A 27,506-nucleotide genomic window follows, 5' to 3' on the forward strand; every position below is an offset into this window, starting at 1 on the left:
CAAAACGCGTGTACTACGCGCAAGGCGGCGCAAGAGCGGGCAGGCGTGCGTTCCGTAGCGGTGCGCGGCAATTACTATGGAAAACCTCAAAATTGAGGCGGCCGCAGGTACTTGTAGCGACGCGACGAAATCGCGGAGTGAGACACGCCTGGTAGTCAAGTGACCCTGCCTGTGAAGCCGATGGTCATGGGTTCGAATCCCGCTAAGGGTATTTATTTGTGTGATGAGCACAAATATTTATTCCTGAGTCATGGGTGTTTTCTATGTATATAAGTATGTATTTATATACATATATAAGTATGTATATCGTCGCCTAGCACCCATTATCATAGTACAAGCTTTGCTTAGTTTTAGGCTCGGTTGATTTGTGTAAGTTGTCCCCTAATATATTTTTTTTTATATTGTTTCGTCTATAATTCCTCGTGTACAATTATCAACTAGTTACCAACATGTCTAAATAAACATTAGCTCTGAGTGATATTGTTATAAGTTTAGTAAAGTAATCATTCGGATTCAGACAACACCAGCAATACTGCAGCAGTATTGCAGCGCGACATTACTGCCGACAGCTTTGCTGCCGCAACTTCAAATATCGAAAATCGGAGCAGCAACATCGATTTTGAGATTAATGCGTAACAATAATCAGATCAGAGAGATGCGTAACAGGTGTCGTCAGGATACAAATCTTAAGATGAATACTAAGTGAAATTTGAAACGGCCTGCTGCATTTCTATCTTTAAAAACGACAGGAAACAAATCAAATTATTTTATTAAATATTTTTTATTTGTGTTTTTTTTAAGTAGTCACACTACTATATACAAGCGCGTACTGCTCGCCCTTAGTCTTAGTAAGATGGCATAATAGTCGAGAAATTGGGACCGGTTCCGCCGTGGCGAGGTGGCTTATGGGTTCAAGGCGTTAGCGTGGATTGCTAAATATATTAAAGAAAAAGTGGCTTCTTCACTTTTTCTTTAATATATGACATCTATTTCAGTTTATAATTTTAAAAAACCGGCCAAGTGCGAGTCGGACTCGCGCACGAAGGGTTCCGTAACCTTACGGAAAAACACAGCAAAAAAATCACGTTTGTTGTATGTGAGCCCCATTTAAATATTTATATTATTCTGTTTTTAGTATTTGTTGTTATAGCGGCAACAGAAATACATCATCTGTGAAAATTTCAACTGTCTAGCTATCACGGTTCATGAGATTCAGCCTGGTGACAGACAGACAGACGAACAGACGGACAGACGGACAGCGGAGTCTGGGTCCCGTTTTTACCGTTTGGGTACGGGACCCTAAAAACGACTACTAAAACTAGGTCATAGTGTTTTCAATGCCGTTTTTTTTGTTCCAGGATTGGGCCCTCCACATACGGTTCTCAACATCTGCAGACGGTGGTTACTACGAGTGCCAAGTTCCAACGCACCCGCCTACGAGTATCTTCTTTAAGCTAGTTCTCGTTGGTATGTTTTTCATTTAATTAAAAAGCCAACAGTCTTAAGCATATTTTCATTTATTATTTATGGACTTGAGTCTGGGTAAATGTCGTTTCACTTAATTTTCCAATTCACCCTCTGAGATGCTAGAAATATAAAAACCCATTTTTTCCTTGATTTAATTAGTTTCTTAAGTTACCTGTCTAATGGACAAGCATGTGGTTCCATGCAGAGGGCAGCCCACATAGCCCTTGATCGCGTTAAATGGAGGGATATAGTTCTTGGTCACGATCCTCAGTCATGAGGGAACGACGAAGAAGATTAAGTTACCTAATTATGTGCAAAGTTACTTTAAAACGTCTTGTTTTGCTTAAAAACGTGTAAAGCACGTTCTAAGTAGTTTTTAAATGTAGTTTTTTCTGTTCAAAACTGCATGTACTCGTATAATGTAGTTATGTTCATTTGTTTAAATAGGGTGAGCGTCAATTATAAATACTTCTACAACATAATCCTTCTAGTACTCCAACGATAATTGACTTCCAGTAATTCTTAGAATAAAATTCCTGATCTCATTTAACACACAAATTTATAAAACCACCTGTGGTCGATTAACTAGTTTTGAAATTGAATTTTTATTTTGCGTGTTTCTAAATTTTCGGCACAATAAATAAGTATTTACCTACTTTATTATTTTATCTATTATTAACAAAATGTTACTTTAACAGCTGCCTACGCGGAGATCATGGGTGAATCCGAGAAAATTATTCACGAGGGCTCGATGCTGAGGCTAGTGTGCGTGGTGCGGCGCTCCACCGAGCCGCCGTCGTACGTCTTCTGGTACTTCGAGAACAGAATGATCAATTATGACCTGAGTAAGTTATTCTAATTATATAAATTATTATTAAAGCCCGTTAAAGTGTCTCCCCTTGATCTCCACAACTCCCGCTGTTGTGCTATTTCCGGCCAGTTACTGATGAAGGTGTCTAAGTCGTCCCGCCATCTCCGTCTGGGCCTGCCACGTCCGCGCTTCTTTTGCGGCATCCACTTGGTGGCTATACTAGCCGACCTATCCTATTATATAAATAATAAATAAATATTCTGTATTTCGGTTTATTTGTGGTAAATGTATAAATCGCTAAAAAAAATTACAATTTCGTAAATTTTGATTTTTATAAATTAACGCCGCATATTATGTCCAAGTTCTGAATTGAAATCTAAGTCCGTACCATCAGTCACTGACACTGTCAAAACTGACATCATACGCTAACGTCTACGTAATTTACTCTCTATACATCTCGCTCGCACTAATATGCGAGTACGAGCGAGATGCATAGAAAGTAAGTTACGTCCTCGATAGCGTTTATGTCAGTGCCAAACTGGTGGTAGCCACACTGATTTATAACAACTGTGAATATCCTTCTCCCGTGACTTCATCTGCACTAAAGCTAATAAAAACATACACACACATTGTCACCTTAGGTGTCGAAACTGAAAAAAAAAAAAACAATTCATAGCTCTTAAACATAAAAAAGGATTTTGGCTGCGTTGTCTGTCTAACTATTTTGTATTTTTAGATAGCAGTATACCTAGTTATATTGTGGTATTACATGCGGTAAACGAAAAGTAATAAAAACAGTTTATTAAAGATCCGACGCTTATAAATCATCTAAATGTTACGAAGGATCCATAAATTCCATTAAGTAGTTGGAAAGATAATAATAAACGCTCAACTCAATCAATCACACTCAAGAACGTAATTCAAAATCTAGATTTAGGCAAATTAGGTATTTTTAAAAGTAATAATAATATATTTTATTATATACTTTTATAGCTTGGCTTCATAATTTCGAAGCCAGCGTTGGAGGCTGTAGTAGTAATTTAATTATAAGGTATTAATTTCATAGTAATGAGCCATTCCACCATCCATTCTATCAAATAAAAAACCGGCATCTCAAAAAAATTGTCGTCCTTTTTTAAATACCTAATAATATAGTATCCTATCCAAATAATATATGACAAAAAAAACTATGAAAACAGATTATATGGCGTATATTGAATTTATACTACATCCCGACGTTTCGAACCCTTTACAGCGTTCGTGGTCAACGGGTGACTGAAGAAAAGCTACAATGTGCAAAAAATTATCAGACATCAAAGTAATTTTACATATAAATTGTTATTATAAAGCGAAATTCAAAATGGATTTCAAAAGAATGCAATACACAATCGCATTTTATATAAGTAAAGATGGCTATGCACCGTTAATAAAATAATTTAGAAGTACATCAATTCAATCTCAGTTCCTTTAGCCCGGTGTTAATTAATGCCGGAACTGTGTACCGGATAATTACCCCAAAAGTATCGAATATTGTATATAAAGGATCGGATTAGAAGGCTTAAATTGTAGTTGATATTTTCATTTGTGAGAATATTTTACCGGATATCAACTACAATTTGCCTTTTAATCCGATGCTTTATATACAATATTCGATACTTTTGGGGTAATTATCCGGTACAATGGTAATAGTAATAAATTGTTTGAGTAATGATGAGTGTGAAATGATAGTTTTTGGACGGTACGGACTTGGCGGATATAATTGCCAGTGTAAGAGAACCATTAGGTATTTGTAATGCTACTTTCCTAAACTTAAATTCATTCCTACCTGGTAATGGAGGACCAATAGGTTACTAAAAAGAAGATATTTAGGTACCTCATCATCATTCATTTTACGGTTTACGGTTCTCAAATAGTTTTTTAAATATTTCCAAAAAATATATCTCGACAGCAACACTTGACAACCAGACTTATATTGACCGGAATATAGACCGTGATTACCTTTTGATTTATTTATGCGTGTTTCGACGTTACATGAATTATAAGTCTAGTGAAACTAACCGTGAATCATTCAAAATTCTACTTGATATTTGATTGGAATATTTAATGAACGTTAACATTTAAAAACAATATTTGCCCTAGTTTTAAATTCACCAGCCATTTTGCAAGACTGTGCAATAAGTTATGCAAACATTCTGGCTTGGTTTTCAAATGTCTAACCTATTTTAGCTCCTATCGGTATTTCCATGGAGTCCAATATTGAACGATACACAAAAATTTTCAATACTGTTTTTTAGGGTTCCGAACCCAAAGGGTAAAAACGGGACCCTATTACTAAGACTCCACTGTCCGTCTGTCTGTCTGTCACCAGGCTGTATCTCATGAACCGTGACAGCTAGACAGTTGGAATTTTCACAGATGATGTATTTCTGTTGCCGCTATAACAACAAATACTAAAAACAGTATAAAATAAATATTTAAGTGGGGCTCCCATAAAACAAACGTGTTTTTTTGCCGTTTTTTGCGTAATGGTACGGAACCTTTCGTGAGTGTGTCCGACTCGCACTTGGCCAGTTTTTACTATAATATACATGTATGTATGTATGTATGTTTTACTACTTATGGTGAATTTTTAATTTCACCCTAATTTTTAATTGAATGGGTGCGGGTGGTAAAATAGAACGCGTAACTATTTATGGCATATATTATGTCCAAGTAAAAATAATGGCAATGGGTATCAAATTAACCACATGTTAAGTATAGCTGGCCATTCTTAGTACTAAATTAAATTAAATCCATATAATATTGTCTTCGGTTACCCGTTGACCACGAACGCTGTAAAGAGTTCGAAACGTCGGGATGTATTATAAATTCAATATACGCGATATAATCCGTTTTCATAGTTTTATTTCTTAAATCCATATATTTAGAAAAATCCAGTTAGATCCAGTCAGTACTTCTATTTAACTTTATTAAATTAAAAATACTTAAGCGAGTTTTATTGAAAGCCCTAATGTACTTTTTCAAGTCGCTGTATCTAAAAGCCTGCTTTTAAAAGTCACTATAAAAAATTTCATACTAAAATGTTGGCAAAATATCCGTATTGTCCGTAACTACTGAGATGCAACACTTAATAAAAAGCGTTATCTCTTAAGCTTTTCATATTTATTTTGTCACCAGAAAAGTTAGTTTGTAGGAATATTGGTAGAATTAAACATACGTTTACAATTTCGTGTCTTATGGCACGGGCACTAAGGCTCAAATTCATTATTAATTTAAATTGTTACTTATTTTACTTAAAGTTAAAAAGTAAGTCTCTTTTTCTCTTCGCCTTTGATCGATCGATTGAATTCGTTGCCCCCTACAGCCAGCAATTATCTAATATCACATGCCATTTTATTTTAGTATTTTTGTACATTTTAGGGTTCCGTACCCAAAGGGTAAAAACGGGACCCTATAACTAATTAACTCCTCTGTCCGTGATCTGTCTTGTATCTCATGAACCGTGATAGCTACACAGTTGAAATTTTCACAGATGATGTATTTCTGTTGCCGCTATAAAAACAAATACTAAAACCAGAATAAAATAAATATTTATGTGGGGCTCCCATAGAACAAACGTGATTTTTATGCCGTTTTTTGCATTATGGTACGGAACCCTTCGTGCGCGAGTCCGACTCGCAATTGGCCGGTTTTTTCTCTTCACATTTTCTCTTTGCCGTTTTATTTTTGAATTTGTTGTATTTTGTTCCAAGGTCTGCAAAAGTTAACCTGTATTTTTTTATAAATCATTTTGAAAATTAGCATTATTAATAATGTTCCTGCGTGAAAATAGATTGCGAAGATCCCAAACGTTACACGTGACTCAGCAATAAACGTGGGTAATTACCTAAAAGTGTTTTTGTTAATTGCTCGAACACTCGCTTATAATTAATTGATCCACTTACTTGTATTTCGGCTATGAACATTGATTTTCGGCACGCTATAAAACGGACGTTTAATCTCTTTATCATACTTACCTTTCGTTTGATGAGTACGTACATTTTATATCATTTTTCTTTTTTTCATTTATATGTTTCACAAGGGAGCAAAGTTGGTGTTTAACCTCTCGTGCTAATATTGTGATACCCGAGCAAGCGAAAGATTTTAAAAAGTCGATCACTATATTCATAAGTCGTGATCAGTAAATAGCCTTTCAAGCAGGGATCGTAACCGGTATAACTTAAAATCAAAATATCACGTAGCATTCGAAATATTTCTTTGATATTGTAGAATAGTATTTAAGTAAGGACAATGAGTTATCAGATCGCCTAAATGAAATGGAAAAATGTACATAAACAACCGAGATACCGAAATTGAATACCGGTTTGTATGAAAAATATACCGGTTATCGATCTCTGCTTTCAAGTGGCATACGTCACTTTTAAGTTGTTGAAAAATCGATTTTATTTAAATTAATCAAATTTCAAATTTAAATAACGTATATTGTTCGGGAACCGGTTCCTGCCACGCTTCAAGGGATATGTATTTGTATTTTTTACTCTGTACGTTTAGTATAAACACTTGTACGTAGAATATTCATAAATCTGTAAACGTATTTTATATAATATATATGTGGTATTTTCTATAAAAAGGGACCTTATTTTCGATGGCGCTTACGCCATTATTAACGATGCTCCGATATAAATACAATACTGTTCGGCGCTGTGCGGCGTAAGCCCATCAACAATAAGGTCCCTTTTCATAGAAAATGCCCCATATTAAGTCACGTGACTAGTAGTGAACATGAATTTTGATAAGTAGGGAGTTTTTTTATTGGTAATTAATTAAGGAGATTTATCGGGAAATGCGGTTACTGTTCACGACTTAAAAATCAACCTGCATATCACCCCAGTAGCATTTATACGTCATTATGACGTCAGTGACGTCATTATGACGTAATAATGCCGTCATTATGACGTCGCTGACGTCATTTTGCTACCTGGGCAGTATCTAAGTACATAACACAACTATTTTATTTTTTTAGATATCGCAGTTAAAATTACAAGCATGCATTAATACAGTTACTAAATAAATCAGTTAACATGTGATTATTACACCGCTACAATGGAAATAGGTAAAATAGTGGACTACTAATTAGACTAAATGACCAAAAAGGGAAACTAGCCACACATATCCAATGATCAATTTACGATCATTATTTATTATTAGCGGAACGCCAAAGGCTTAGGTAATTTGAGGTATTTTCCAAGCCTTTCATTTAATTAAATGCGTTGTTGTTCGTTGTTATTGTGTTGGTTTTTAAACGAATAATTGACAAATTGAAACAAGATCGAATGGCTGTAACAAGGGTTGTGTAACTTTGAACATGATTTGGCCAGGGGGTTCGGAAGTTAGGAATCTCAAAGTTGTATTGTATACGTCGTCTTGTCTCTTGGGATATCACGAGGTCCATTGAAAGTACTAGTTGTAGCGTATGGACTGTGATAGTTATGCACTGAGGAGGCATTCCAGAATGTATCGGGTACATGATGCTATTTTTTAACACTTCTGATAAAACTAAGAAACCGATAATGGCATGATACGATAACTTAGTTTTAAATTCAACTGTATATAATACAGATTTCTGCAGGTTATTAAAGTAGCTAGCTGCCATACCTATTCGTCACGTCCCCGCAAATTAGACCTTTCTGTGGAAAGCCACTGAAAAGCCATGAAAATAATTTAGGAATTTTTGGCTTTATGGAAAAGCTAGGGGAGGTATACCTATAAATATTTAAATCATCGTCGTAGTTCACTAAACAAATGCTTACAGATAAATTTGTGTACTTATAAAGGTTTGGTATCTATAAAAAATTGCGTACAATTTTGCAGCTCGCTGTACTGGCAATCTTTGCAAAGATTAGGCGACCCTGGTGCTCAAACCCATCGATCCTCAACAAACATTTTACATAATTCCTTCCTTATCTGAAGACGGATCGCTCGACACCGTTAGAAAAACACAAACAAATTCCCCGTGGGCAGGTTTATGGATAATGGAATATTTTTTTATATAATAGTCTGCTAATCTAAGACGAAGTGCCTCAAGGGAAGCGGTCATATATATACTTATATACTCGCTTCAGGAAAAACACCATTTAATGACGTGGGTTTTACTCCTCAGACCTCTTTAAAAGCTGCTGATTTAACTTCTTCTTTGTTTCGGTCCCTGCTAGAAACCATCGTGAGCGCGGTTAAGCGGAAATCTTCCGAATCCTGCTTGATATTTGATTTTCAATTGTTACAGACGGCGTGAGCGTTCACAACGGACGTCAGACCAGTGAGCTGGTTATTGGGAAAGCGGAGCCACGGCACGCAGGAAACTACACCTGCGTGCCGGCCAACGCCAAAGCTGCATCTGTCACCGTCCACGTTGTACAGAGTAAGTGATTTTGTATTTTATTATAGATTTCATAAAAGACTTCGGCTAATTATTTTTTCAGTGTAAATTACCATACATCAAAATTATATCTGAATGATATCAGTCGCTCATGCATTTCGCTGTCAGTTTAGTCAGATATCAAAATGTAAGTTTGAATTGACCTCCAGCAAGCTCGTGATCATAAAAGCATAGTAAAACACGAATTAAGCGGTCTGGAAACCATGTTGTACATATTCGATTAAAATGCATTAATAAAAAAACAATATTAGTGAGATAGGTTCCTTAAAAAAACCATACAGCCACAAACACAGGTAATTCATAAGTAAATAACGTTTTTTAAGTACAAGATATTTTTCGCTCAGGATTTTCCTTCCGCGTTTTTATATTATTACTCGCACAAACAAGAGCTAAGGCCATTTTTAATTACTTAAAAGCTTTCGTTAAAAAGTTTCTCAAGTTAAACTAATTTTCTGTTTAAATGCAAATGATTGTTGTCTTGAAAGGGAAAAAAGTGGAGTCTAAAAGCGGGGTGAACTTAATTTATTTTCAAAGACAACAAATAAATTGCTTAGTATTCAAGGAACGCTAAAATATTGGAAAGTTGATCAGATTTAAATTAAATTACGCTTTTATCTCATTTTGAAAATAACACCGATTCTGGTTACGAGTTTTACTTTTTAAGGGTTTATTTGTTTTATCTCTAAGTACAGTAGAGAAAAATAGAAGCTACTCAGCAGTGGCGGTGCGTCAACATTATTCGAATTTAAACTGTCGTGAGCCATACTAACATATAGCAAATTTTACGGTTTTTTTTTTTTTTTATGAAATAGGAGGCAAACGAGCAGACGGATCACCTGATGGTAAGCGATTACCGCCGCCCATGGACACCCGCAACACCAGAGGGGTTGTAAGTGCGTTGCCGGCCTTTAAGATGGGAATACGATCTTTTCTTGAAGGTTTGAAGGTCATATCGGTCCGGAAATACCGCAGGCGACAGTTCATTCCACAGTTTAGCTGTGCGAGGCAGGAAGTTTCTAGAGAAACGCACAGTTGAGGACCGCCAACCATCTAAGTGGTGAGGATGGTAATGTTGTCGCGTAGGGCGATGGCGAAAAGGGGATTAATCCGAACAATTCCTCGGAGCACTCCCCGTTATACACGCGATAGAAAATGCAGAGCGCGGCCACATCCTACGCAGCGCCAAGGAGTCAAGCCGTTCCGAAATACGCTGGCAGTCGACAATTCGAGTCGCTCTTCGCTGGATGCGGTCCAGAGAGAGAAGCTGGTATTGGGGTGCCCCTGCCCATAGATGAGAACAGTATTCCATGTGTGGGCGAACCTGTGCTTTATACAGCTGTAGGCGGTGGGCCGGCGTGAAATACTGTCTCGATCTGTTGAGCACACCGAGCTTTTTTGAGGCTAATTTGGCCTTACCCTCTAAATGGCCGCGGAACTGGACTTCACTCGAAATGTCGACGCCGAGGATTCCGATACTGGCTGCGGCAGTCAGGGGAGTGCTCTCAAAACGAGGTGATACGACAAACTTTAACTTTTTTGCGGTAAACGCGCAAACCTGTGTCTTGGCAGGGTTATTTTTAAGTCACTCGCGCACCTAGTTCGGAGAGCCCAGGTCTCCATTTTCAAGCCCTAACAGTGCATGAGTAGCAAGCAGTGCAAGACCACCCCGAATTAGTTATACCATCGCGCGGTGAGCGACAGTACGCGGCGCGCTGCTATCGTGAATGCCACTTATGCACTTTTAGTGCTAGGCTCTTCGAAACATGTCGCGCGAGTGACAAAAAAATACGCGAGTTAAGCCGTAAAATTTGCTCTATGTCAACGTTATCACTACTCATAGTCGAGCCGGAGCTACTTTCTTTCCTTTCCTTGCGCGGTAAGCCTGTAGGAATTGAGTTCTAAGTACGCCCAGCCCAGCTCTGCTGCTAGACCTCTGATAAATTCGGCGCCCTCGTACTATTTATTACTCGACGTACTTATGTGGCGCGCTGCACGCGGTCCAAAGCCAAGCGCCGAAGGCATACAATTTAGCATAGCCCGATATATGCGGCGCTCTGCGTGCATTTCTGTATTGAGGACGCCCTCGCAAAATATAAAGTGATTTGAAATAGTTAATAATGAAATCATGATCTCAAAATTAATTAAATAAAAAATAAGTTCAAAACCTAAAACCCGACTACTGAAAATCGCTCTCTAAAAAGTATGAAATAAGATAGAAAACCCAGATACCTCCAGGCCGGGTCTTATATTCGGGGTGAACTTGCAACAAAATACCAAAATACACTAGAGTCCTTCAGGTCCTTCATTTTCTATGACTAAGCGATCGGTGATCACGAGACATGATGCTTTTTATAGAAAACTGAAGTATCGGACGCCTCAGTCCGGAACCGGACCGTTCTTTCTGGAGTCCTTTAAGTTTGAATGAACCGAGATACCTCACGAGATACCACGGTATGAAGACTGCACTTTATGGACTATAACGTTTGAGACGTTCTCATAATAGCCACTTTAGTACTCGGATATCGCGTGGAAATGGACACTAAACAGCTTGATGAAAATGCTTGTTTTTAAGTGAATTATTTTTATCCCTCCGTGCATCTGGTTGCGATGGTGACGTCTCTTGGGTTACTTTTAGAAACCAAACAATTGCAATTAATTAATGCACTAAGTTTAGAAGCAAAGTCAAAGACAAAATGGTTTTATTCCAAAACAATGTCGTTCCTTTATTTATTTTCAATTTTAAAATAGATTTTAACAGAACACTTTTTGAAAGCCAATAATTGGTAAAATATTAAAATATAATAAATGAAATAGAGCTCTACTAATAACGTTCAAAGTATGTCTTTACTATACCTACTATTAACTTTAATTCACATTATGTGTAAACTGTTTTCCCTTTGTTTGCTTTCTATCGTGTGCATCGGTCTCTGTTATATTGTTTGACCTTGTAACAAATAGGTAGGTACATAAATATTTTTCTCACTTCTCATGCTCGTAAAGTTCGACTTTAAGTCGATCGTAGACGACATAAAATCGCTTTTTAAGCTTTAGTGTATAAAGTAAAATCATCCATTACGACCCTTATTGACTTAGCAATAAATTCTAAAATCTGCCATACAAACTGCCAGCCGGCGCGCTTCTGACCAGCATACCCCGCACCCCCGACCGGCCCGAGTACAATTTTCTTTAGTCTTAAATACATTCGGTAAAGTAACTTAATATATTGGATATAATATTGTATATTTTCCTCGCAATCGAAGTGAGAAGCAGAGTGTATAACTCAGGCATAAATGTCCATTTTTGTCCTCGCCTATTGGTCCTCGCTGCGCTCAGACCAATAAATTGCCTCGGATAAAAATGGCTTTATGCCCTTGTTGTACAATCTATTATTGTTGCACCACCTCCAGACAACCTTAGGGTAGCAGGTTATAATCTATTGATTCAAACACATATTTATTTACCACTGGTGCTTTATTAATATAAAATAACGTGTTTTAGTAGAAATTGAATCGGAAAAGTGACACTACTTTTACATGTCACTGTTTTAAGTCTAGTAAACGAATAACATAAAGCGCGTGAATTTTTTAATACCAAACATAAACAAAACATGATAAATTTTGTGACATGTTGATGATATCCCGAATATTTTTTCTGATTATGAGTTCGCCAAAATCCCTCCCTTAGGAAATGTTTTTACGCAGGATAGAAGACAAAACTTTAATAAAGGCACTTACAAAGTTTGCACGATGGAAGTACTTTAAGTTCTTAACTTGACAATATTAAATCCGCTTAAGAGTTCTCTGCAGGATGGTGGAATCCAGCATTGATCTAGGTCGAGTGGCAGAAAATGAAGGTTCTCAGTTCTTGCCCTATTTAATTACAATCAGATACTTTTTATGGCTCGGAAAAACGAATCTTAATATTATGGATATCTGTTTCATGGATAGATTTAACTGTCAAAACTGAAAATCAGAAATGGATAATGGATGGAGTTCCTATAGCTTTAGTTATACTTTTGTATGTAATTTTAGTTTTAAGTTTATCACGAATAAAACATTTGATTGATTGATTGATTGGATTTGACGACTGGACATTGTGAAATCTGTGGGATTATTTTAACTGACAGCGACAGGCTCGGTTCAAGTTTTGTATAAATTGTTTGAAAAATTTTAGAAACGTACTTTTGGTTAGAAATGATTTAAATGATTTACTTTTTACCCGACGTAAAGGAGTGTATAATGTGATTATCAGTCTATAAATGTACCTATGTAGTATATACAGGAAGTCCCGGGGTGTTAAAGTCTTGGCGTTGGTTTTAGGGACACCCGATATATCTTTGTTCGTTTGTGCCACTCTAAGAGGCCAAAAAGAGTGGGCCAATTTTAATTATTCTAACTTATAGGCCAGGAAATAAATGCCCAAAAAATGGTATAGAGGGAAATGCTTGGAACACAATTTTTGACTTCGTAGCTTTGTTTGGACTAGTTAGGAGGTGAACATATCAAAAGTCCCCGGCCATAACCCTTACCAAACCCGGCCTAGCAGCTTTACTGATGTAGGTAATCAAGATAAAAATGAGAGCCCTAAATATACCTTCAAGAGCGAATATCTCAAAAACTATACAAGATATCGAAAAACTTGACGGAATTAAACTTGTAACAAATTAAATCTCTTTTCATTTTATATAACTGGCCAAGTCGCTCAGACGCATAGTTTCCGAGATATAATCGAAAAACCGAAAAATGGAACCTTCAAACCCCCCTCTCCCCCCCAGCACCAGGGTTACGGCCGGGGACTTTTGATATGTTCATCTCCTAACTAGTCCAAACAAACCTAGGAAGTTAATAATTGTGTTCCTAGCATTTCCCTCTATACCTTCTTATTGCTTGGCCTATTACGTCAACATTTTTTTCTTATTTGTTCGAGTGTCACTGAAGGCATGCTAACCAGACGTTTTATTGTGACAAAATAAAATGAAAATCGACGTGCTTACTGTGTCGTGGGTATAAATTTATAGGGATTTAAAAATTACCTTGTCTGGAAGAGATCGCTTTTTAGCTGTTGTTACCTAGTCTTAAGGTTATATATCGCTTTCTATGTATTTTTTTAACTTTGTGGTGCACAATAAAGAACTTACTTACTTAAGAAATAATACTGAAAATGTGACTGAAATACTTCAGTAAAAGCAACTAAAATCAAAAGAAATGTTTACCGCCTGCTAAATGACTGGATGATAAATCCCCAACATTAGTGCGATGGCGGCCATCAGTATTACTCGCGCTGTACTAATGACGTGCTTTATATAGCTTATATAACTGCTATATTTTACTAATATAGGTTTATAGCTGAACTTTGGCTGTGTAAGGTAAACTAGGGCAGTTGCGTGATGTAATTTTGGAAGTTCTTTGTTATTTGTAATTAGAATAGAAATGATATCTTCGAAAGAAATAATGCTAAACCATTGTCATTTAAAGTTTAAAGATGACATGTACTGGGACAGGGAAGAGCACTCGAGTGTCATCTAAAGTGGAACGAATTTAAAACTATGAAAACGGATTATATCGCGTATATTGAATTTATAATACATCCCGACGTTTCGAACTCTTTACAGCGTTCGTGGTCAACGGGTGACTGAGGAAAAATTACAAAATGCAAAAATACCCACATACTAAAATAATGAACAATCATAGACTACAAACTTTAAGGCTGGTTGTACATGCAAAATCGGTTCATAAGGCTAGTTATACACTATAATTATTTTTCAAGTAAAGATATATATATATACGCGATAAAAAACTATGCCGGCTCCAACCCTACACCACGGACCCGAGAAGATTTAATTCCCTCCTAAATTGTAGGAGGGTATCCCAATATGGGACCGGCAACAAACTCGGCGGGACACATCTTTTCAAAACATCAGAATGTCCAGCATCATCCAACACTACGGTCTCACAGTCTATGTCTCGCTTGCTCCTTTATCAGGTGGACTACAGGATCCCAAGCTGGTGGTAGAGAAAAGCCATCTTCCCTATTAAAGTTTGGATATTTCTTAATCTCAATGGCCTCGCGCAGCATTCTGGGTATGTAACGCTTCTCCTTGGCAAGAACCAGAGGCTTATCAAACTTGATTGAGTGATTGGCTTTATCCATGACATGCTCACAGACAGCAGACCTAGGTCGACGGTGCTTGACATCAGCTATGTGTTCCTTCACCCGAGTGGAAATGCTCCGTTTCGTCTGCCCGACATATGATAGGCCACACTCACAGTCCAGCCTGTACACTCCTGCAGTCTGTAGAGGGGTATTGCATTTTACAGGCCTCAGATATTGTGACATCTTCTTCATTGGCTTGAAATATGTTTTTATAGAAGCACGCTTCAAGATGTGGCTGATCCTGTCCGTGACCCCCCTGACAAAAGGCAGAATGGCAGGCCTGCGCTCAACTGTGGGGATCTTAATGTGGGACCTCTGGTTGACCCGCGGTATCCTGAGCTCGTTTGCCTGGAGCGCGCGCCTGGCATGCTGGAGCTCCGCGGCCAGATGCTGGTCATCACATATCCTCTGGGCTCTCTGAAACAAAGATTCATAGTTTTATTTCATGAGTAACTATCGCGGTAACCGAAGACAATATTTTGGAACGAATTTCTTTTTTCAGTAGTTCATATTATAAAAAATATGCTAAACTATGCTAAAGTTACGGTATTAAGCCAGTATACAGGGTGGCTCAAAAATAAGTGCATTCCCGTTGCCAGGGAGGTCTTGGGATTATACTGAGCAACTTTTACTATGGGACAAACCACGACATCCGGAAAAAAAAATTACCCCCATAGAAAATGGACCAGCCAAAATGTATGAAACAGCCAAATTTCTGGGTATAATCCCAAAACCTCCCTGGCAACGGGAATGCACTTATTTTTTAGCTACCGTGTATACATATATGACATTCCTTTGTCACTGTCATTGCCCATACACCGCTCTAGCACAATTTGCCGCAACTCGTCTTCATGATTGTATCAAATCGCGTCAATCGTCTACGCCAGCGGTCGGCAAACTTGAGAAGAGCCAACCGCAGAAATCACCAGTTTTACGAATTTCAAATTTCATGATGTCCAAATTGGTCACACATTTTATCAATGAAATTGATAGATACAGTGGCTGCATTAATGCTGTATCTGCCAATCGGTCAATTATGCAGCAGTAGTGCAGCTGCAGCTGACATCCGAATTTCACCTTCAAGGTCGCACTATAGGTAATCGACTTACCATTTGGCGTCTCCTCCTGAGGCTAAATCTTCTTTTAAAAAACATTTGTCTTTCACAGGTGAAACCCCGGCAGCAATGCAGCACGGCAACAACTTTTCAGCCCGAACCACCAGCTTACACTTGCTGGTCAGCAGCTTCGTTTATCTATTGGCATTAAGACTTTTGCTGACACAAATATCCTTAGAATACGGATAGCGATAAAAGCGTAAAATAATATTTTGTTATCCCTTTAGTTGGGAAGAAAAGTAGCTCATTTTGCAAAATAAACGCAAAGGACGCCTAGATGATGGATTAAAAATTGAGGTTTGTTTCTACTGGCCTGGACGTCAACGTCAATATCAATATTGAGTTTTTTTTACAGTAAGTCATACGATGGTGTGTATTTTAGTTTACTCCTAAAATAAAAATAAAATATTTTAATATCGTATTGTGTTTTGGTTTAGCTGCCACTTATGTTATTGTGATTAGGATATTATTATGTTACTTAGCTTAAAATTTAGCTCCGTTAGACTTATTAATAAAGCGTCTAATTCATTGAGCTACTTTTCTTTTCACTACCTACACCTTTACTGTTTATAATAAATAATTATGATCTGGTGTTAAATATGGTGTTTTTTCAGCAAATGTTTAACGTCTGTTTGTCTTTTCCTAGAATTGTTTATTAGGAAACCCATATAAATTACCTATATTTTAGACAAAATGTTATATTTAAATGATATAATATTGTTGTGATTGTACTAATATTATTTATCAGCTATTTTGTTGTTATAAGAAAGAAAGAAATAAAATACATTTATTTAACGCCACAACAGATTACATATATGAAAAAAAGGAAACATACAGACAAAAAACATTGGACGCTAAAATAGGACCCCACTCAGCATAATGCCGCGGTAATCCGCGGCGCTGGTTTTCAGTGGGACCTGACTTAAAACTATGAGTTGGTGGCGACACATACGCCAACGACACAAACAAAAAAAACCATTATTATATTAGAAAGCCATTATTAGAATTGTCATGTCCTCAATACTTAATGAAAACTTTTATTTGTTACATAGGAATTTGGCTAATTATGTGGTAATTTTCAATTGGATTGCTGTATATTTAAAAATGTATTGCCAATAAATTAAACACAATCAAAACTGTTTTTGAACCGCCTTCATTTAATATACAAATTTTGGAAAATCATTTTCGCTAGCTGTAAAAATATTTTATTAAAATGCAATAAACTGGCTGAAAAACACCAAAATATTTTTCAAAGATTTGTCATGTATCACAGTTAATAAATAAAAGTATACCAGTTGAGTACAATAATGTTAATGTACATAAATTGTGAAATAATACTTACAATAAGTATGTAATAAGAGAAATGTAATTATCGACACTTGGATTTAAGAATAAATAATAATTTTGAATTCAACGTGCCAAGCTCGTTTGTTTTATTAATAAATTCTGCTAGTTTGTGTAATAAGATTTTTGGGCCAGCTTCAAATTATTTTATTTTTATTTTTATACTACGTCCGTGGCAAACAAGCATATGTCCCGCCTGATGTTAAGCAGTCTCCGTAGCCTATGTACGCCTGCAACTACAGAGGAGTTACATGCGCGTTGCCGACCCCACTCCTCTCCCTCGTTGAGCTCTGGCAACCTTACTCACCGGCAGGAACACAACTTTATGAGTAGGGTCTAGTGTTATTTGGCTGCGGTTTTCTGCAAGGTCCATACTTCCCTAGTTGGGAAGATCCCTGTTCTAGATCTGGTATGACATCTGCTGTGCTGTGCCCTACCACACAAAGCTAGATGACTTCACAGTGCCCATACCTCTCTTCAGGACGCAGTTTAAGGACAATACCCGGGTCCGATATTAATGATAATCATTAAAGTCGTATTCAAAATTAGCCAGCTGAGTAGATATTCAGAAAATCAAACAAATGCTGTTAACCCATAGCGGTAAACATTCTGACTTTAAAACCTGTTATGATTACCAGCCTATCGACTACGGCGTACCACTACGTGTGAATGAGTGAATAGTAATGTCGGACCGAACCAGTATGTTTTTTTGCCCAAACCGAAACCGAAGGTTCGGCTTTGGCTCTAGTTTCGGCCGAAACCGAAACCGAAACTTTTGTAGACTTGTTAAAATCGTTACAAAAAATGTCATAAAACCTCTTTCATACACATATTAAGTGGCGCCCTCATTAGGCGAATTGTGTTTTATACTAAAGCAATTAATTTCTGTGTACATAAATCAGAATATTAATGTTGTTCTACTTGTTCCCCAACTTTTGATTTTTGTCACATAGTCTAGTTTCATAGTACGAAGTTCCATTTCGTATGTTTCGGCCGGTACGAAGTACCATCGAAACAGTATGTTTTTTTGCCGAAACCGAAACCGAAAACAACGGCGTTGGCTCTAGTTTCGGCCGGAACCGAAACCGAAACTTTTGTAGACTTGAAATAAAACTATGAAAACGGATTATATCGCGTATATTGAATTTATAATACATCCCGACGTTTCGAACTCTTTACAGCGTTCGTGGTCAACGGGTGACTGAGGAAAAATTACAAAATGCAAAAATACCCACATACTAAAATAATGAACAACCATAGACTACAAACTTTAAGGCTGGTTGTACATGCAAAATCGGTTCATAAGGCTAGTTATACACTATAATTATTTTTCAATTTTTTTTTTTATAATTATTATAAATTCAATATACGCGATATAATCCGTTTTCATAGTTTTATTTCATGAGTAACTATCGCGGTAACCGAAGACAATATTTTGTAGACTTGTTAAAATCATTGAAAAAATGTCAAAAAACCTCTTTTATACACATATTAAGACCGCGTCGACCGTCATTAGGGTAATTGTGTTTTATACTAAAGCAATTAATTTCTGTGTACATAAATCAGAATATTAATGTTGTTCTACTTGTTCCCCAACTTTTGATTTGTGTCACATAGTTTAGTTTCGTAGTACGAAGTACCATTTCGTAAGTTTCGGCTTAGCCGAAAGGTTCGGCCGAAACATTGATTTTTTGGCTGAAATTGGCCGAAACCGAAACCGAATCTTCGGTCAGACACTAGGTAAGTTAAAATATAAGTATCTACCGTAATTGACTCCGAGTGCAATGTGCGTCCAGCCTTAGTGTATGGAATGTTGCAAACGGTAACTACAAGAGACAGGCTGGTCCTTTGTTCTGTGACACCATTCATTCACGGGACAATAAAGACAATATCGCTTCAACAGTTCGCAGTTGGCAGTTTGGCAGATAAGTAGCAATAATTAATGTACTTCTCTTTTTCATATTAAAAAAAAACACGACACGTGTTACAAGCACAAAGCAATTTAGCAAAATACATTTTAACCTTTAATATGTTCTCACTACTGAGGTGAAAAATTATGTGTGCAACTCGAGAGCAAAGTTATTTTACATCTCGTGTTTTTGAGTCCCTCGCTACGCTCAAGATTCTACCTTAGAATCTTTCGCTTTCTCGGGACTCAAAATAAACACTCGCAAGAAAAACCAACTTTCCTCTCTTGTTGCACAAATAACTATTTTTGGGCAGTTTAGTAAATTAAAGGAGAAAGAAGTAACCTGCACCACCAAGTAAATCAACCATACGAAAATGATACCTAAAGGTACCATTCGGATTAAGACTTTATAATATTATCCTTTATAATAAAATCAACAGAGAATAGACTTTCACTCAAAACCATGTAAATTACAAATTACATACATGTGTAAATGTAATGAAATGAAAAGAATGTAAATTACATCTCACTAAATGGTTTAAAACTAAAACTTATGAGGAAACGGAGAAGCTGCTATTGTTTTGCTTACCGGGCAGCTCCATCCCCTGTATCACAAAAATGTATACATATTTTTAATAAATAAAGTTTTTTTTCTTTGAAGACTGCACCAAAATGACAGCTCCAGTATTGCAGCGCCACATACTGCCGATTGCATAAAAAATCAGGAGAAAATCAGGATTATCATCGACATCAAAGCATACCAATGGATAAAACTTATTCCAAATCCTAAACGTTGTATATGTCCATGAATCCCACGATACAATTTATAGCGGCCTTAAGATTTAATGCTAGTCGAACTTGTGTACTAAAGGCGAATTTAGGGTAGGTATTTTTGCCAAACCTGAGTTTCAATGAATTGCAACATCGATAACGGGGTTTTGTTGTCATGCGTGGTGGGACAGTTACAGAAACGGACTTTACTTGTTGAGCCACTTAGGGGTTTCCTTCACAAAATTGGTTTTTTTATAGTATAGATAAAATTAAATTTGTACTTCGTAGAAGAACCACTTAAACCATAAATTATGTAAAAAGAACGTATTCAGATAACTCGGAAACTTTTGGCAACACAACAAGTTTTATTTTTCTCTGTGTAAACCTCGTAGTTATCAAAACATTTGTCACTGAAAAGTTACGATTTTCCCCAAGCAACTTAACAATAAAACTGTATCTTAACACTATTGGAATAGGGTTTAAAATCATAAACTGCGCCTATCCGTGTTCATACACAATCTTGAACACGCCTGTCGGGGACAGACGTGTTCTTTGTCCCGGACACTATTCATAGTTGGGACAATCCGAGGTGTTAGCGATTATGTGAGGGATAGTTATGGAGGATCAAGTGTTGGTGCGTACCTATTCAGATTTGAGAGGAGATACCAATAATACCGAGGCTATAATAACTGCCTTTCGAAACCGGTATTAATAGGTACACTTAAACAACTAGGTATAGAGGGTAGGTAGGTATAGGTAAACTTTATAAGTTTGTGAACTGAAATATACGGTGACCAAGCCCTCCTAGGCCAGGCGGTCTAGTGGTTAAGATGTTAGCCGCGTAAGCTGTTGACGCCAGTTCTACTCCAGGCTCGGCCACAGGGCTTAGTCTTTGGTCACTTTTTCTTTGGTATATGACATCTATTTTAGTTTATAGTTTATACTGTATCTTTATAATGTTACTACGCAAAAATACGATTCCAAATGTACCGAATTAATCTACATTTATATACGAAGTAAGTTTGCTATCACAATAATATTAATACTTAATGCCTTCTTCAAAATAAACGGGTCTATTTCACGTATCATGTGAAATAATTAACAAATGTGCACTGTGTGTGTATCTAGTGCACGTTTTTTGCGTTCCAATGATAATAACCCATACCTACCTAAGTACCTATAAATAGCTACTATTAATTTGAACCCCATCAGCCATCAGTTTTACGAGTGATACCCAACCCTACGGCACTTAAGTTTAGCGATACTCCGAACTACGTCATATCTCTGTCTATCACCCCACAGAACGCCTCGTCATGTGCCCTTTAGTGAATGCTAATCGGTAGCTATGGAATACATTGTATCAGTGATCTTGCTGCATATTAGAAATATCTTAAGGTAAATCGTAATTACTTACATATTGAATCTTTTCTAATTGTGAAAACCTTTACTTATGCCGCTAATATACACACATATTGATGGTGGCCGCTTAAAAATAAACGGAATTTGTCGAAAATGCAATAGCAAAGTTATTATCCAAACTGCTAAAGATATCAATATCATTAAAATCCTTGCTATAGTTACAATTAACAGGTTTGACCGTTACGCTAAAAATAGTCATATTACTAGATTTTAAATAAAATAAAAAAATGGGTATATATCACTGAATATTATCAGACCTAACCCATCTTGGCTTTGCTTTGCTTGTAACTAGCGCCAAATGGCAGCTACGCGAACATTTTAATAATATGTGCTTATCATTGTGAACATTTTAATAATGTCCACTGTGGCGGAAATATTGTAACGGACCCCATAATTGACATTAAAAATTAAATGATGATACCGTTAAACGTGACGTGTATCCGTTTACTTTACAAGGTTCAGCACAAAGTGGATTCAGTTTAATGAGATTTTGATTTCAGTGCCATAATTAGTTGAATTTCGGAGTTGAAGGGCCTTATTCAGAAAATTATCAATACAATATGAATTTCTCGCGCTTACTGACATATAGCCGCGAGCGGAGAGATGGAGAAACAATAGGCTAGATGTAAATTTTTCATAAATGGTATCAATCGATCGGGTTTGTTTTTAGGATCAAATGTCTATATGGGACCCATTGCAGTAAAGCAATACAAAAGTCAGAAATGATAGTCAAAGTCTGACAGTCGTACTTCACTCGCGAAACGCTTCTAACAAAACGATAAGTGAACGTGACGTCAAGTTCACTGAGAGCCCATCTTGAATGTATGTAAAATAAGTAAAAATGCTATTTTGTCGGTGAAATATTGCGTTTATAGTATATGTATAGTTGCTATACAATCTTTTTTCTAATAAAATGTAAGGAATCGAATGGTGCCTTACTTTTTCCCTTTTTGGAAATTAAAAAGTTTAATTTTTGAAACTTTCAGGTCCTGTATTTTTGTATTATTTCCATATATTATTTTATTATCCACATTATTGGGATAAATTGCTCATTTTCTATATATTTTACTAGATTTTGTTATAAAATTCAACATGTGTCATCATCCCTATTAACGACGATTAAAGAATAATTAGAGTATCCATTGCTAACACATTTCAAAGCTCTAGAAGAGTCTAAAGATTAGTCTTCTAATAGACTTAAGACTTGAAAACGTCAAGTAATATCCAGGAATTAGAGGTTTCTTCACCATATAGATAGATGGTTGTGACTGTGCTTAACCGAGTTTCTCCAGAAACTTCCTGCCTCGCACGACCAAAGTGTGGAATTATACCATGTGGTATTTCCAGACAGGTATGACCTTGAACCCTTCAGGAAAAGAGCGTAAAGAGCGATCTTAAAGGCCAGCAACGAAACAGTTAGTTTCACTTGATTTATATCGACCGGGACAAAACAATACAAAAGGTAATCACGGTTCATATCCCGGTCGATATGAGGTGTTGCAGGTGTCCGTGGGCGACGGTAGTTTCTTAACATCAGGTGATTCGTCTGCTCGTTTGCCTCCTTTATCATAAAAAAACCGGACAAGGGCGAGTCGGACTCGAGCACGAAGGGTTCCGTACTATTACGCAAAAAACGGCAAAAAATCACGTTTGTTGTAATTATGGGAGCACCACTTAAATATTTATTTTATTCTGTTTTTCGTATTTATTGTTATAGCGGCAACAAAAATACATCACCTGTGAAAATTTCAACTTTCTAGCTATCACTGTTCATGAGATAAAGCCTGGTGACAGACAAACGGACAAACGGACAGCGGAGTCTTAGTAATAAGGTCCCGTTCTTACCCTTTGGCTACGGGACCCTAAAAAAGAGTCAAATAGCAGGCAGTCTAGAAAACAAAGCGTATCTACCTAAAAAATAAATAAATGTAGGTAAGTATGGTATGAAACCATATAAATAAGAGTAACATAAAGTCTAAGATAAGACTCATACAAGTACGTACGTAACTATGACATTAACGCTCTCTGATTCTGGATAACGAGCATAAGTTTAACCCACTCTGATTTCAATACAATTTGAATGCGTAAAACTTTATTCAAAATAAGGTTCAAATATCCTCCTGTGTGACGAAAAGCACATGTCTCGTGACCGAAATTAATTTGTCACGGCACGAGCACCAACTGTTATTAAAAGGGGACGTATGAGAGGATTTCGTTAATTTCGGGGGTTTACTCTTAATTCGGTGTTTAAAACCAATTAAAGATCAAATAATTTAAGTTCCTCATTTTATATGTGCTTTCACACAACTTCTTTAGAAAGGGGGACCATCATGGTGCCGTTCGGATTCTGACTTAGCATTAGGTACTGCAGCAGTGGGGTGGTCCAAAAATATGAAGTTTTGAAAATTCCTTTTCCACACGGCTTTTTATTCCAATATACGGAAAAATTATCCATACCAAAATTGAACGCAATTAAACATCATTTAGAGGTCGCTATTCTAGAGTAGAGTAATTCACTTTGTACGTGTTTGTGTTGTTTGTATATTTGCAGCCCAAGGATAAGCGGATTCTAATATACGTGTAGCTATGTGGTAAGATTTATCTTATGTATAGGAACAAAGACTTGAGGTTTTGCAATACAGATCGAAATTGTACGGAGCATTCGTAAGATCTGGATTCAGATCGGATCGGAGCTGAGTCGGCTTGCCGACTTTGCAAAACGTTACACGGTGGCACAAAAATACGTTTAAATTGTTTTTTCGTAATATTTTACTTACTTACACGTTTATTTTACAAAACGTATTTTAAAATTTAAAGCTTTAGCTATGATACACATACGCAAAAGTTTGATAAAATTATCAACAATAGGTATGCAGTATGCACAGAAAAAAATATTTATCAGCGTAGTTTTGGGTCACCTCACTCACCTGTATAAAATTAACATCAATGTAATGGTTATTCTAATTGCGCTCAATTTAGCTAAGTAGTATCTACAAAACGCACGCTAAAGAGTTAGAATTGAGAGAAAACTCAAAGCAAAACCTTTTGGTGTCACAAACAGGCTATAATGAGGGCGTCACAGAACCGCAACACGAAGGGAAGTGTCACTTCGCGACAGACGTACAAAGGTGGCCTATAATTATACCGGGCCAATGTGTTGAGGTTGTTCCCACATAGGTATACGTAGATCTTTTGAGGTTGAGGTTGTGGTATAGGCGACATCAGTATCAGAGTTGAGGTCACGCACACAACAACATGTCTGTAATAATGAATAAACCAACTACAGTCCAGGACCATGACTATAGTCCACAAGTTTTATACGTAGGTCAGACGGTACGGTATCAGAGTTGAGGTCACGCACACAACAACATGTCTGTAATAATGAATAAACCAACTACAGTCCAGGACCATGACTATAGTCCATAAGTTTTATACGTAAGTCTGAATACGAATCTTCTTTTGGTGTCGTGTGAGTTTTTTCTTCCATCAGGTCAATGTGAAGAAGACTAGCATATACATTTTTTGGTTGGGTTTTGTTTGGGTTGGGTTGGGAACGAGAGTTCTTATCCTATTACTGTCCAATAGGACAAGAACTCTCGTAATTGTATACATACCTCAGCAAGACACACAGACAGAAAGGAAGAGCTTTGCTCCTTCTGATCTACCGACCTTCTATAAGTGGAGGCTTTCAGAAAAATGGTATATACGGTAAATATATGGTAAAAATGGTAATCACGAGTACTATTGAATGAGATTAAGAAAACAGTGACACCACCTGAGTTGATTCCATTAATTCAGTTAGAAGGTCGAACCATACTGGGATCTACCTTAGGGATGGCCAGGGGGCGCCATATGCCTTCAGTAAGAAATGCATATATAGGTACTTGGAAAAAATCGACCTATGCTGCCGTGACCCAGGTGGCCGAACGGCTCAGGCAACTGTCGCGGTAGCAGAGGATGCTGGTTTAACTCCAGTCTTGGGCACTGGAGGCCTTGGTCACTATTTCTTGGTATATGACATTTATTTCAGTTTATTCAATTAGTTGTTACACTTGAACTAATTCCAGTTAGTTTTGACTATCATAGTTGGGAGCTGTTGGACTAAAGTTTGGTGGTTACGGTAACTATAAAACTATAAAAGCGGTGCTGTGCAATCGTCGCTCCTAGATGAGGATCCTCGAAAATTGGTTCGAAACATGTCGAATGTTAATTCAAATTAGTAACCTGTTTAAAATAATATTAATAGGTTTTACGGTATTATTGTTGTACATTATACTGAGGCCTATTTCGTGGTAAACTATATACTTATAGTTTTAAATATACTTTTTTTTGTAATACGTTTGTATGAAATGTAGTTCACCACGAATAAATATTTGTGTCGTTTTCAGTTAAAAGGTACCACATTGTCGCTTGCCATAAGGACGCTCTGACAGGTTATTCGTATAAAGAAACAAACCAATTTCGTCATTATGGTAATCGACAATGTGGTACCTTTTGATTGAAAACGTCACATTTCTGTTTCTCACTGTCGATAACAAACACCAGCCAAATCACAAAATAATCAAGTGAATCTCGTAACAAGAACGCCGTTTCAAGTGGTTGAGTTCGGAACTCCGCCCGTATCTTCGAACTAACAAAGAAAAGTCCAGAGGTCCTTTTGCCAAGTAGAGTTGGGAATGTTCTTGTTGTTTGCCAATGTTTTCGTCCGAATACGAAATATGCTGTTTTCTTCCAACAGATACAATTTTATTTCTAGTTTGAAAGTTTCGAATAACGAATACGTTTCTGTACCTATATAGATATAGACACAGACAGATAACGCACAGCCTAACCCGTTGAAAATAGGATCTTGACATTTGACACGTACAAATGTGCGTATTCTAGAAAAGTTACTGCAATGAGAAATGAAAATATATTATTAGATGTCATATATTAAAGAAAAATAAAAGAAATTATGCGTTAGCTAAATACGCCGGTTCGAATCCGGCCTTCACCACATCTATTACAGTTTTTAATTTATATATAGTAAAATAAAACTATGAAAACGGATTATATCGCGTAGTTTATAGTCTATGATTGTTCATTATTTTAGTATGTGGGTATTTTTGCACTTTGTAATTTTTCCTCAGTCACCCGTTGACCACGAACGCTGTAAAGAGTTCGAAACGTCGGGATGTATTATAAATTCAATATACGCGATATAATCCGTTTTCATAGTTTTATTTCATGAGTAACTATCGCGGTAACCGAAGACAATATTATATATAGTAGTTTGACTACTTAAAAAACACAAATCAAAATATTTAATAAAATAATTTGATTTGTTTCCAAAACTTGTTTATATTATTATATTAAACTCGAAGGTGGACGAGATTGGAGTTAAAAGTATTTAGCAATTTCTACACGGACAAAGTTGTGGGTATAAAGTAGTCGGAGGTTTAGTACGAGGGAATCTGTTAGTTTTGAACTGGTTTTGATACGACCGATATTAACTTCATTTCGCATGCAATGCACCAATTAGCGTGAGGGATCTTCAAGTCGTATCAAAATGAGATCAAAACCGTAAGCAATTGTTAAAAAAAAATTAAAGGAAAAATTGAAAAATTTACACCGGCAGTACACGAACCTACAACCATTCGAACACCGGTCCAATCGCTTCTGCCAACTGAGCCACGGAGGCCTATCAGATGTGTGCAAATTTTTCCATCCCTTCCCTCAACGCCTTAAGGGTAAGGGCAGAAGCGATTGGACCGGTGTTTCAGTGGTCGCAGGTTCGAGTCCTGCTGGTGTAAATTTTTCAATTTTTCCTTTAATTTAAAAATTTTGAGTAACGCTCGCAGACGTTTCTGCTTCATAAAAAAAATACAAATTGTTAAATCTGAATTGGGCTCCAGTAGTATATAAATAAGCACGATACATTAAGAGTGCTGAAGTCAAAATGAGATAATTTCGTAAAGTTCAAATAGCCCTCATGGGTCGCATTTTGCAAAAGTCTCCGCAATTTGTAATCGCCGTTCGCCTCTCTTTCTAACACATACAGTAAGTATTGTTGTCGCGTTGTCGGTATTGTGCGTACTGATG

General features: G+C 36.8%; 1 protein-coding gene and 1 long non-coding RNA gene across 2 annotated transcripts in view; both read left to right on the forward strand.

The window, feature by feature from the left end:
- Window positions 1-17,404, forward strand: part of LOC134754948 (uncharacterized) — a 68,050-nt gene extending 50,646 nt beyond the window's left edge. Inside the window, exons 5-8 of the mRNA XM_063691436.1 lie at window positions 1,359-1,467; window positions 2,166-2,312; window positions 8,562-8,696; window positions 16,035-17,404. Coding sequence (XP_063547506.1) covers window positions 1,359-1,467; window positions 2,166-2,312; window positions 8,562-8,696; window positions 16,035-16,171 — 528 coding nt within the window. The 3' untranslated portion in view covers window positions 16,172-17,404. The remainder of the gene's footprint in view (window positions 1-1,358; window positions 1,468-2,165; window positions 2,313-8,561; window positions 8,697-16,034) is intronic.
- The window catches only part of LOC134755231 (uncharacterized), a 234,391-nt gene that overhangs the window by 200,199 nt on the left and 6,686 nt on the right, over window positions 1-27,506 (forward strand). The window lies entirely within an intron of this gene.

Source organism: Cydia strobilella, chromosome 2, assembly GCF_947568885.1.
Source record: "Cydia strobilella chromosome 2, ilCydStro3.1, whole genome shotgun sequence".
Taxonomy (NCBI): Eukaryota; Metazoa; Arthropoda; class Insecta; order Lepidoptera; family Tortricidae; genus Cydia; species Cydia strobilella.